Genomic DNA, 12,142 nt, shown 5'->3' on the forward strand with positions numbered 1-12,142 from the left:
GTTAAAATCTAGAAAACCCAAGAAGTGACATCAGCTTCGCGAAATTCTTGCTCGTTTCATGTTCGATTTTCGTTGGCCAAATAAAAACCGGAACGGAATTTGTCCAATACCAAAATTGTCTCTTAATTAAGTTTCAATTGGCGCACACAATACGCCAAACGAGGGCAAGTCCATGGATAAAACGAACTGTTGATGCCCTGAAAATTATGAAAAGAAACATTACAAGGAGTGAAAATTATTGATATTTCAGATAAATGTTTTTTACCATTTTTAAGATGTTCTATATTTCGATCGAAATAGATTCTTAAATATTCCATTTATCCAATATTATTTCCATAGCCAAGTGACTTTTCATTGTTGGTTAGGGAAACCGGAGAAACTGAGAAAGGTATCAATTAAAATTGGAGTCGCGTGGCGATTAGCGCCATTATCCGATATCCGCAATCGCAGTGGGCGCAGTCCGTGTTTCCGCCCCTTTTTCCTGTTCTACACAGTGCAAAAAACGGGCAAATAATATATCTATATAAATTTCGATTCCTTCTCTTGTAATGCGCAAATAATTGCTTGTGAACTTTGGGTTTTAACCTAGGTTATTTGTTACTTCTGTGAAAATATACATATTTTTTTTACAGTGTTCGCTGAGGTCACGTCACCTTTGGATTCGGCGTTCGTTGGCCTTTATTGTTGGCTTTGCCACGGGTCTATTTATTGTTGTACTGTTTTCTGGGCCATAAACATTGGACTATGCAAGCAGAAAAACAAGAGAAAACGCTATAGTCGAGTGCCTCGACTATTAGATACCCGTTACTCAGCTAAACAACTTAATATAAATATGCCTTCTTGTATGTTTTTCTCCGCTCGAATTAGCACCTTGGCCAGCTGCTCCAAAGTCATCCGTTAGATGGCGCTACGGGCCATGAAAGCCGAAATGTAGGCGCTAGCCAGGCTTAAGCGTTTAATGGGTTTTTGGGCTTTAGAGTGGGCGTGGCCAACTTTTATTAGGCCAATCGATAGGTATTGACGAAACAAATACATATCAATTAAAATTTTCATAATAGCATCAAAATTGTGGCCACAGCTTGTGGCTTGTGGGCGTCAGAGGGGGCGTGGAACCATTTTGAAACAAACTTGCGCTGCGTAGGAACTCCTAAAATCTACATGCAAAATGCCAATCTTCTAGCTTTTATAGTTTCCGAGATCTCAGCGTTCATACGGACAGACAGACAGACGGACGGACAGACAGACAGACGGACAGACAGACGGACAGACGGACATGGCTAGATCGACTCGGCTAGTGATCCTGAACAAGAATATATATACTTTATAGGGTCGGAAACGCTTCCTTCTACCTGTTACATACTTTTGCACGAATACAATATACCCTTTTACTCTACGAGTAACGGGTATAATAAATAAGAACAACGGAAACATAAGAAACACGGAGAGAAAGCCTATTTTCGATTAGGATATTTATTCGATTCAGAAAAATTAGATTTATCATAAAATTTTATATTGTTCTTATTTTTGAGTAATTTGTGTTTGGATTCTGATATCATTACATCTTGTTCAAGCGTCCTTAAAATTGTTTTTAATTAAAGGAGTGCTTACATATTATAAATTGTGTTTATATTATTTTTCTTCATTTCTACATGTAAAAGCTTACAAATATTTGTGTACGCAAGCAAATTGACTGTGTTTTAATTTTTTAATGACCATTATAACTTAAAATTTAGGAAAACTTCAAAAGTTTTTAAGTAGAGACACATTTATGCACTGCAAAACAAATAGATTTTGTTTATAATGTCGTGAAAACATTGCATAGATTTTCCATTGTGCATACCACTCCGCATAAACTTAATCCAGGTAGGGATAGACGGGTGGTTCCACATCCACCCGGTCCACTGTGCGAACATGCAGCGTCTGCCAGAGACTCCTCTTGTTTGGGTCCGGTTTTCCCACTTTTCCGCGGCTTTTCTGCAGATCGCTGTAGGCGGGCGGCGGCGGGTTCCGGGGAAGACCCCCACGATTGCGCCGGAGAATCCTACGGCCGGGCAACCGGACCGGAGTCAGCCAACGAAGCTGCTCCAGGCGACGCTTGTGGCGCTGCCGGAGAGTCCGGGAGGCGCAGTAGGGACGGACTGTGATATAGAAAAAGACTTCGATCACGGAAAATATGCTGAAGCCCATGAAGAGACCCAAAAGGCCGCCAGTATTAGCTAAAATAAAAAATATATGTTAGTGTTTCAATAGTAACATATATTTTCTAATTAATTAGAAATATATGCAACGACTGATATGAATAATATAATGAAAAAATAAAAAAACAATCTATATTATTTAAATTTAAGCCTTATAATCCGAACAAAATTTAATAATTCATCTGCATTGCAGGCTATTTAAATACTACACATTTTATTAGGAAGTATGTTCATAAGTATGTAAAATATAGGTGTCCAAACATGTTTTGTATCTGTAATCTTTAAATTTGTTTATAGGATTTAACGTTTTAGCTCTCTTTTTTGTGCACTTGTATACGAATTGCAAGGTCAAAGTTTATCACTCATACGTAAATTTTTTTCGTTTGCAGTATGATTCAAAGCACTTGAATTCCAATAAGATCTTGATGTGTTTCATTATAATATTCATATCATGCATCATACGGGCCATGAAAGCCGAAATGTAGGCGCTAGCCAGGCTTAAGCGTTTAATGGGTTTTTGGGCTTTAGAGTGGGCGTGGCCAACTTTTATTAGGCCAATCGATAGGTATTGACGAAACAAATACATATCAATTAAAATTTTCATAATAGCATCAAAATTGTGGCCACAGCTTGTGGCTTGTGGGCGTCAGAGGGGGCGTGGAACCATTTTGAAACAAACTTGCGCTGCGTAGGAACTCCTAAAATCTACATGCAAAATGCCAATCTTCTAGCTTTTATAGTTTCCGAGATCTCAGCGTTCATACGGACAGACAGACAGACGGACGGACAGACAGACAGACGGACAGACAGACGGACAGACGGACATGGCTAGATCGACTCGGCTAGTGATCCTGAACAAGAATATATATACTTTATAGGGTCGGAAACGCTTCCTTCTACCTGTTACATACTTTTGCACGAATACAATATACCCTTTTACTCTACGAGTAACGGGTATAATAAATAAGAACAACGGAAACATAAGAAACACGGAGAGAAAGCCTATTTTCGATTAGGATATTTATTCGATTCAGAAAAATTAGATTTATCATAAAATTTTATATTGTTCTTATTTTTGAGTAATTTGTGTTTGGATTCTGATATCATTACATCTTGTTCAAGCGTCCTTAAAATTGTTTTTAATTAAAGGAGTGCTTACATATTATAAATTGTGTTTATATTATTTTTCTTCATTTCTACATGTAAAAGCTTACAAATATTTGTGTACGCAAGCAAATTGACTGTGTTTTAATTTTTTAATGACCATTATAACTTAAAATTTAGGAAAACTTCAAAAGTTTTTAAGTAGAGACACATTTATGCACTGCAAAACAAATAGATTTTGTTTATAATGTCGTGAAAACATTGCATAGATTTTCCATTGTGCATACCACTCCGCATAAACTTAATCCAGGTAGGGATAGACGGGTGGTTCCACATCCACCCGGTCCACTGTGCGAACATGCAGCGTCTGCCAGAGACTCCTCTTGTTTGGGTCCGGTTTTCCCACTTTTCCGCGGCTTTTCTGCAGATCGCTGTAGGCGGGCGGCGGCGGGTTCCGGGGAAGACCCCCACGATTGCGCCGGAGAATCCTACGGCCGGGCAACCGGACCGGAGTCAGCCAACGAAGCTGCTCCAGGCGACGCTTGTGGCGCTGCCGGAGAGTCCGGGAGGCGCAGTAGGGACGGACTGTGATATAGAAAAAGACTTCGATCACGGAAAATATGCTGAAGCCCATGAAGAGACCCAAAAGGCCGCCAGTATTAGCTAAAATAAAAAATATATGTTAGTGTTTCAATAGTAACATATATTTTCTAATTAATTAGAAATATATGCAACGACTGATATGAATAATATAATGAAAAAATAAAAAAACAATCTATATTATTTAAATTTAAGCCTTATAATCCGAACAAAATTTAATAATTCATCTGCATTGCAGGCTATTTAAATACTACACATTTTATTAGGAAGTATGTTCATAAGTATGTAAAATATAGGTGTCCAAACATGTTTTGTATCTGTAATCTTTAAATTTGTTTATAGGATTTAACGTTTTAGCTCTCTTTTTTGTGCACTTGTATACGAATTGCAAGGTCAAAGTTTATCACTCATACGTAAATTTTTTTCGTTTGCAGTATGATTCAAAGCACTTGAATTCCAATAAGATCTTGATGTGTTTCATTATAATATTCATATCATGCATTAATTTACCCTTAACAACAACTCACACAGAAATTCGGTAAAGCCAAACATCTCGGACTTGGTAGTGCTGCGGAATATATTGGTCATGTAGTAGAAGTGCAGAATGGAGATCTCGCTGGCATTGCTATACGGTCCGTGGAAGATGTAGTCGGGCAGATTCTCCCCGGCCTGGAACCGCGGATCCGAGACGATCGATGCCGTGGACAGGGTGGCCTTGTAGGTGAGCTCGAAACAGCCCGGCCAGCAGCTTTCGCAGGATAGGTTCGTCAGCGAGGACTCGATCTCCGTCTGAACCCGATCCGTGCACTGATTGTCGTTGGGTCCACACACCCTGGCCATGGGATCCATCCGGGGCAGGTAGTACAGCACACAGCTGCACTCGCGGAGCAGCAGCTTGGCCTCGCACTCCAGCTCGCAGTTCTTGCGGGAGTACGTCCGGTAGTAGGTCAGGTCATTCTCATCCGAGAAGAGGCAGCGTCGCACCGATTTCTTGATGGATCGTATGGAGGGCAGGGCGTCCTCGTAGACAGGCTCAAGCGGTATCCTGGCCTCTCGTCCGGCGGTCACAACGAAACCATAATTGCTCACCTTCGGCAGTTCGGCGGGATTGTGAACGAGGACCTTCAATATGGTAAGTAATTAATTATAAATAAGTATTTATGGATTACCAAGCCCACCTTAAAGCCCACACTCATGGACTTGGTGCAGTAGTACTCCGCTATGGAGGCGTTTAGCGCCACGGTGAGCCCCATCCGGATTCCCGTGCCGCCCGAGGTGCGCGGATAGTAGAACTCGGGTAACTTGCGGGCGTAACCCTTCTCCGGCGTCCAGTCGATGGGCTCATAGCGGGAATTCGGCTGAGCCGGCTCCCACCTCACATCGTCGCTATAGTTCCGGATGAGGTACGAGGGATCGAGGGCATTGAAATTACAGCACAGACCGTCATCCGTTAGAATGGAGTTGAAGAGCAGGGAGCACTCCTCCTCCCGCGAACCGAAACTGCAATAGAGCAGCATCTTCTCGCACGGCTGGGCCACCTCCACCAGGATCGCCTTGAAGTACTTCCAGGTGCCGATGTAGGAGATGGTGGTATCCCCGCCCTGGTCGCACAGACCCATCAGCAGGGAGAAATTGGTGCTGGTGCGGCCGATGCGATTCACTTGACTGAGCAGCGCCTGGTTGAGATTACAGATCGTGATCGCCGGGAAGGGCATGTTACTGGTCAACTTTTGCTTGGCACTGGTCGAAATTATTATGGGCGAGGCGCTCCACTTCACGTAAACGTTGGATATGAAAAACACGGACAGGATCACCACCAGCACAAAGGAAATGCCGAAAAAGACCCTGAAAAAGTCATTGGAAATATTTGTAATTTTTTTTGGGAGTTTAAAAATATTGATATCTCTATGTTGCAATACAAAACTGTATTAAAGTACGGAACCTGTAAGATCGTATAGTATTTTATATATATTTAGTACAATATATATATCTTCAAATTCGAATATTAAAAATTGATATCAGATTGGGAAATGCATTAAATTAAAAGAATATGATAAACTACATATGGATATGAACATTTATTTAAAAAAAAGTAAACTAACCTCTCTGGAATGGTGATGCTCTCCTCCGCAAGGTACTTCAATCCATGGAGCGTGCTATTTTTCAGGTAGTAAACCACACTTCTTTTGATGGCCGCACAGCTACAAATGGTGTTCTCGTCATCGTCCGATTCGGAATCCTTTTTCCACATCGAGGAGCCACTGTGGCGCCGCTTGCTGTCCGTCAACTTCCTCATGATGCACTGTATCCTGACTGCTGCGGATCGGCAGTATTTATAGGTCACTACTAACTGCACTCGCACTTGCTATTCCATTGCGGTCATCAACTTTAATCATGTTGACCGAAAGCAAACAAGGTCGTCCATTTGCAGTGATAACTACCAAATTGATTTTGGCCCCCCTCAGCAATCTGCAAATGTCGAAATTAATGCAGTTGCCCAGAAAAAACGATTACATGGCAGCATGCATAAGCTTTACACCTGTAAGTAAACAAGGATACACGCACGGTCCTCACTTCAAATTGGAACTGGCAAGAAGTTCTATAAATTTAAAAATATGTACAATTTTATCCAAAAGATTTTATTTATAAAAAAAATTTGTTATTGCTCAGAAAAGTAGAAACCCATTTAACATATTCGCGGAATTTACAATTTGGCTAAAATTATTGTAAATATAAGTGATTTATTAGCCTACAAATTGCTGTCTATTAATCACAAATATGAAAGGCCATCTAAATTCACAAAACACGGCAATATTTGTATGCATTAAACTAAATTGGCCAAGTTTTTTTATTACCAACAAATGTTCTGCCAAATAATAACGCATCCATTTCGAAACTCAGGGTGGCAAAGTTTATTTAATGGGCATCTGTCGTGAGCCAAGTTAGGCACTTCATAAATAATTTCAATCGGTCGGGGCATTTTTTGCCACTCATCCATTTACACTGGTATTCTAATTGGATTTTCATTAATAGTGCGTGCAAATAAAAATAATTCATAATAATATTTTCATTGTACAAATATTGTAAATATTTTCTTAAAAATATGTTCTCAAATGTTGACGTAAATAGAATATTACAAAAATATTTCAAAACTATGCGTTTTTATCTCTTATAAATATATTTACATCATCTTTAAAAACTTCATTCAGAGTAGGAATACAAAAATAAAATATATTAACTTTTCATGATTTTCATTCTTATATTATTTTGTTATGACATTGTTTTCTTTTTTCAAAATAAACAAAATAACAAAGCGTAACATTTCAAAAAACTTCATATTTTTCTCCATAAGATTTAGAAATCTTAACATTCTTTCTTTTTGTTTGTGCTTCAATTGATATTGTGTTCTAAAATATTAGGATTTGTCCTAAAAAATACAAAATTAATCGAATGTTTCGTACAAAATTCAAAGTCTTTAAAATTCTTTCAATTCTACATATGATAACTTGAAAATATATATTTTTCTGACTAATTCTGATTAAACTGGAAAAAGTCCACGTTGAGAATGGCCTCCGTATTGGGCGTTTCCTTCATGCTTAGGGCCTCCACGGCATTGTCGCTGGCGTGATCGTAGCCATGATTAACGGTCGGAGGAGCAGCTGCCACAGGCGGCTGCATGAGATCACTGACATTCCTAAGCAGGCTCTCCTCCGACGGCGGATGAAGTTGCCCACCCGCCGACAGATTCAGACGTTGTGCAGCCTCGTCCGTAAGCGGATCGTCCAGCGACATACTCAACTCGGCGTAGACCACAAGATTTCGGGCTCCTCCGCCGCTGCCGGCAACCAGAGCTGCACCCTCAGGCTCTGGCGTGGGAGCCTGCGGCGACTCCATGGCGGACATATCCAGGGCATACTGACCCTCGGGTATTCCCAAAACACGTGCAATCCGAGCATTCACAAAATGCAATCCTGAGGTATTCCGTATGAGCCGCTGGCTGCGCAGCTGCAGCTGCTCCACAAAGTCGTTAAGTTCGTTTAGGAAGAGATCGGAGCGCTGCTCCTCGCTGAGGTGCGAATGGCGTTGCAGCTGGGCCGTCAGGAGTCCAAAGAGCGTAGGCGCAGAGGGAGAAGCTGCTGGTGGTGCTGCAGATGGCTGCTCGCCAGCTCGTGGCATGTGCTCCGGGAATTTGACAAAGTGCCGTTGCAATCGACGGCCCAAGAAGATCTTCCCACATCCCGGACAAACGGCATTCTTGGGCACGGCTCGTGGTGTGGGCGTTGTGGCAACCTCCTCGCTGCTGGTATTACCTTTCGGCGCTGGCATGGGTGCCCGGTAGTCCTTATCCCGCAAGTCCGCCACCAGCATCTCCAGCATCTGACCGGAACTGGGCTCCGCAGCATGGCCATTGATCACGGGAGCGGGCTGTGCCATGGAGCCACGAACCTGGCGACCGGAACGAGTGCGAAGGGTGTCGGGAGCAGGTTTTTCCTCCACTGGAGTCGGTTTTTTGGCCAAAGGCGCTGTAGCAACTGCTGAACTGACCCTTTTCAGTGGTCTTCCCACTTTGGGCGGAGGATTTTTGACATCTTTCGGTATCGGCTGACGCATGCCCATGCCCACGGGATCCAGGCAGCGATAAATGGTCAACTGCTGGGTCACCGCATCTGTGCGAATCACCTGATTGCGCTTGCTACACAGGACGACAGGGTAAAGGAGTTAAGCCAACCGATTAATGTAGTTGTAACCCACCGATCGATTACTATGTGATCATCCTTGGACAGCTTGTGCAGGCTGCAGGCTAACTGGCATAAGGTATCCTTTTCCGGTTGCAAATCCTCCCCAGAATCTGGCAATTCTTCAACAAGCGGGGAGTTCTCTGCAGGATTCTCGGCAATCCTATGTTGATCCTCCGCAAAATCAGACTTCTCCGGCACCACCTGTAGGTCGGACAGGACCAAGGGATCCTCCAGGAGATGCTTCATTGGCTAGTCACGTTTCTTAATTTCAAATAAATGCAAAAATAAGTAATATATTAAACAAACTGCATTTGGATTTGTGTGCACTAGTGTGGCCGTCGCTCGAAAAATACTAGATATATTTCGGACTCTCAAATAAAGTTAAAATAACGGGACTTAAATTATTAATTAATTTTATGAAATAAAAGAAAAATAGTCGTTTTTTTAATCAATATATAACCACTAGGTTTGTATTTTAAGCCATTATTTTTATACGATAAGGATATAAAAACAAATTTTCAAAAATACAATTATTTAAAAAAATGTCGACCACTAAAAAATATATATTTGTAAAATAATGTTTAAATATGATTTAAAAATTGTTTTAAGCTGTAAAGGGAATTTAGGCGTACTGATATTTAAAGATAGGCGTTACAGCATTTCAACTTCACTAAACTTGTTCAGTATATTTTAAAACAACACATTAAATTAAGCATTCTTTGGAAGTCCCATGGCAAGTTTAAACGAACGCGTTGCGTTCATACTGCATTTTTAATTTTGAAGTAAGGAGTTCTTTAAAAGTCCCTTTTTCAGGCTTTCTCAGACAGGTTTTTGTGATCCCGAATTAAATGGCCCACAACACGGGCTTAATCAATCTGCCCTGGCAGCAGCATAGGCACGGAGCTCGATACGATCGGCCATTTCCGGCGATAAGCCGGCCAGAATGCATTGGCGTCTGCAGCATTGACGCTCGCCGGGATTATGTGGACGACGCCAGCGGCGCCAGCTACTTGGTTGACCCACCCTGGCCACGCCTGCCGATCGACCTGAATGCGGGCATTGAGGACGTGATCCGCAAGCCCACGGATCACCAGAAAAAGGACCTGGAGTTCGTTCTGCTCTACATCCAGCAGCACAAGAAGCAGCTGCTCCGCCCCCTGGTGTCCGATCCGGGCAGGATGGGCCTCCAGACGGACTTTGTCACATTGCGCGGGATTCTCCGGCAGATCATGTGCATGCAGTACGAGTGGAAGTGCGGCTTCCGCCTCAAGGCGACGCTCCTGAACGGCAGCATATACATAGCCAAGGAGGACACAGAAGAGCAGCGGCTGGAGAACGAGAACATGACGGAGGCCCAGCTGAACATGTGCTCCTGGGGCTTTAAGTTCGAGCAGTGCATCACAAGCGCCCAGCCGCATGGCAAACCGGTGACCAATGTGCCGGTCAACGAGGCCGAAGAGTTCATGGGCATGTTCCGCGGTCAGCTGGCCGGAATGAAGCTTCTGTACGGCGCCGAAATGGACTGCGTTGTCAGCCAGGAGCCAGTGTGAGTATTGGAGGGATCAGTCGGTTACAGATTCAAATGTTCTATTATTATCCAATGGCATTAATCATACCCAAGGATAAAGCCTAGTTATTACTTAAAAGTCATCAGTTAAATTTAGAACTCAATCTTAATATCAGTATATCAGTATATACATATATTATTATCAGTTCTATCTATATCATTAATTTTTCTGCCTTTAGTGATTTTAAAGATCCCGCCGTGCTGGACTCGCTGGAATTCATTGAGCTGAAGACCACCGCCTACAATATGAACCGGAACCAACTACGCAGTTTTGATAACTACAAGTCGGCCAATTGGTGGAGTCAATCGTTCCTGGTGGGCATTAAAAGGATCTTGGCGGGACTACGTGACGCCAATGGCATGGTGCAGAAGATAGAGGAGTTCGATGTCCGTGCGCTGGCCCGCAACAAGCCGTGGAATCCATCGGCCATGGCCTGGTTCCTGGAGCAGTTCCTGCGCAAGCTGAAAGAGCTTCTGGTGGCCATTGACGATCCGTTTGCCGTGGTCCAGGTGAATTTTCGGGAACGGCGTGCCTACTACGAGGTGTTACGCGGTCCGGAGCACCAAATCCTTCCTGACTGGTATCGTAATATCCTCAAGACTGGATAAATATACCTAGATAAGCTAAAATAAACTATCGTTGTGAGTTTATGTTTGACTTTTTTTAACGAAACGAAAACGGTGAACTCCTAATATACATAATAAAAATCTTTAAAACTGTTAAAAAATATTTTAATTTGTTTTAAACAGTGAAGTTTGCTTTGATCAAAACCTAATTGGATCTGCGTGTCAGTCCAATTAAATATTTTTAAAGCATGAAAGATTAAACAGAATTCAAGTTGTAATGATTCTCGCCCGATATATACAACATAACTTATATCTAACATTGAATGCATTCATCACTTAAGATCGGTGGTCTCCAAAAGAGGAACGGCACTGGGTTCCATTTTGCCGCTAGTCGGACCGTAACGTCGCCTGTCCGGCGGACTGCCGGCGTTGAAGCCGCCTATTCCAAATGCGTGGCTGCCACTGCCCCCCAGCGATTCGCGTTTCTCAATCACGCAGTCGAAGAAGCGTGAGAGTTTCACGGCATCGGTGGTTCCAGCGGCCAGACTACGGGTGTCCCGGCAATTAAGCCATATCTCTTCGGCGCCACATTTATCGGCTATAAAAAATCAGAAGGTTTAGTTATACTAGGTCAACTGATACAATATATTATGGAAAAACGCACCTATTCCGCCGGCCTTTTTTACCGCCGTCTTGGGCTGGCGCTTCTCGTCGATGAGGTCCAGCTTGGTGCCCATAACCAGGATGGGCGTTTGGGTGGCGCCCAGAAACTCCTCCATGTCGAAGCGGACGTGGACGTCCGTTGCCGAGGTGTTCGAGGAGAAGCTGCTCAGCGGGGTGGGGGATGGGGGCAGGGAGTTGCCCCGCGACTTGTACGTATCCTTTCCCTCTTTGTTGACAATCTCGTAGAGCCAGTCGAGCAGCTGCTCCTGCGACTTGCCATTGGTGAGATCGTGCACCAGGATAATGCCATGCACGCCCGTATAGAATACGCCGCGCGTGTTTTTGTGGCTCAGCGATCCGCCGATATCGAAGAGTTCCACGAAATAGGGGCACTGGCGGGCGGTTCCCTCCTTGAACTCGTGAATCTTCACCTGGATGTTGCAGCCCACAGTCCAGCCAGGTCTGATCAGCGACTCGTTGTGGGCGATCAGGTGCGTCAGGCAGGTCTTGCCCACACCTACAGAGGTTGTGCTCGGAAGGATTAGTGGTCCGGGAGCGCGTTAATGACTGTTATTTACCCGAATCCCCAACCACAACAATTCTGACTCTGTTGTTCATCGCAATTTGTGCCACTATGACCGTGGCTGCTCCATTCAAATTTCCCCATAGAAATATACTGAAGTCATAAAAAAATTGATTGTCCA

At 43.2% G+C, this 12,142-nt stretch overlaps 4 protein-coding genes across 4 annotated transcripts; 1 reads left to right on the top strand and 3 right to left on the bottom strand.

Annotated features, from left to right (window-relative positions):
* Positions 1-3,603: 3,603 nt before the first annotated feature.
* Positions 3,604-6,198, bottom strand: LOC108048335 (pickpocket protein 28). Its single transcript, XM_017128894.1, has 4 exons — positions 6,005-6,198; positions 5,081-5,747; positions 4,430-5,024; positions 3,604-3,965 (listed from the first exon to the last, which is right to left on the bottom strand). Exons 1-4 carry the CDS (start codon positions 6,196-6,198, stop codon positions 3,604-3,606), a joined length of 1,818 nt encoding a protein of 605 aa, XP_016984383.1.
* A 592-nt stretch (positions 6,199-6,790) lies between these two features.
* Positions 6,791-8,976, bottom strand: LOC108048356. Its single transcript, XM_017128938.1, has 2 exons — positions 8,655-8,976; positions 6,791-8,595 (listed from the first exon to the last, which is right to left on the bottom strand). Exons 1-2 carry the CDS (start codon positions 8,885-8,887, stop codon positions 7,431-7,433), a joined length of 1,398 nt encoding a protein of 465 aa, XP_016984427.1. The 5' UTR covers positions 8,888-8,976; the 3' UTR covers positions 6,791-7,430.
* Positions 8,977-9,388: 412 nt separating this feature from the next.
* Positions 9,389-10,938, top strand: LOC108048355 (decapping nuclease DXO homolog). The gene is made up of 2 exons (XM_017128937.1): positions 9,389-10,187; positions 10,388-10,938. Exons 1-2 carry the CDS (start codon positions 9,490-9,492, stop codon positions 10,815-10,817), a joined length of 1,128 nt encoding a protein of 375 aa, XP_016984426.1. The 5' UTR covers positions 9,389-9,489; the 3' UTR covers positions 10,818-10,938.
* Positions 10,939-11,031: 93 nt separating this feature from the next.
* On the bottom strand, positions 11,032-12,108 carry LOC108048330 (rab-like protein 3). Its single transcript, XM_017128889.2, has 3 exons — positions 12,017-12,108; positions 11,440-11,955; positions 11,032-11,373 (listed from the first exon to the last, which is right to left on the bottom strand). The coding sequence occupies exons 1-3, from the start codon at positions 12,054-12,056 to the stop codon at positions 11,108-11,110; spliced, it is 822 nt and encodes a 273-aa protein (XP_016984378.2). The 5' UTR covers positions 12,057-12,108; the 3' UTR covers positions 11,032-11,107.
* Between the last annotated feature and the right edge of the window lie 34 nt (positions 12,109-12,142).

This window comes from Drosophila rhopaloa, unplaced genomic scaffold, assembly GCF_018152115.1.
Source record: "Drosophila rhopaloa isolate 14029-0021.01 unplaced genomic scaffold, ASM1815211v1 contig_3, whole genome shotgun sequence".
Taxonomy (NCBI): Eukaryota; Metazoa; Arthropoda; class Insecta; order Diptera; family Drosophilidae; genus Drosophila; species Drosophila rhopaloa.

Excerpts from the sequence above, each read along its gene's own strand:
- LOC108048335 (XM_017128894.1), bottom strand. The coding sequence starts at position 6,198 with ATGAGGAAGTTGACGGACAGCAAGCGGCGCCACAGTGGCTCCTCGATG. Across the intron at positions 5,748-6,004 it reads AGCATCACCATTCCAGAGAG|GGTCTTTTTCGGCATTTCCT; the intron begins GTTAGTTTACTT and ends TGACTTTTTCAG. Across the intron at positions 5,025-5,080 it reads CCATGAGTGTGGGCTTTAAG|GTCCTCGTTCACAATCCCGC; the intron begins GTGGGCTTGGTA and ends ACCATATTGAAG.
- LOC108048356 (XM_017128938.1), bottom strand. The coding sequence starts at position 8,887 with ATGAAGCATCTCCTGGAGGATCCCTTGGTCCTGTCCGACCTACAGGTG. Across the intron at positions 8,596-8,654 it reads GATCACATAGTAATCGATCG|CAAGCGCAATCAGGTGATTC; the intron begins GTGGGTTACAAC and ends CGTCCTGTGTAG.
- LOC108048355 (XM_017128937.1), top strand. The coding sequence starts at position 9,490 with ATGGCCCACAACACGGGCTTAATCAATCTGCCCTGGCAGCAGCATAGG. Across the intron at positions 10,188-10,387 it reads GTTGTCAGCCAGGAGCCAGT|TGATTTTAAAGATCCCGCCG; the intron begins GTGAGTATTGGA and ends TTCTGCCTTTAG.
- LOC108048330 (XM_017128889.2), bottom strand. The coding sequence starts at position 12,056 with ATGAACAACAGAGTCAGAATTGTTGTGGTTGGGGATTCGG. Across the intron at positions 11,956-12,016 it reads TGTTGTGGTTGGGGATTCGG|GTGTGGGCAAGACCTGCCTG; the intron begins GTAAATAACAGT and ends CAACCTCTGTAG. Across the intron at positions 11,374-11,439 it reads AAAAAAGGCCGGCGGAATAG|CCGATAAATGTGGCGCCGAA; the intron begins GTGCGTTTTTCC and ends GATTTTTTATAG.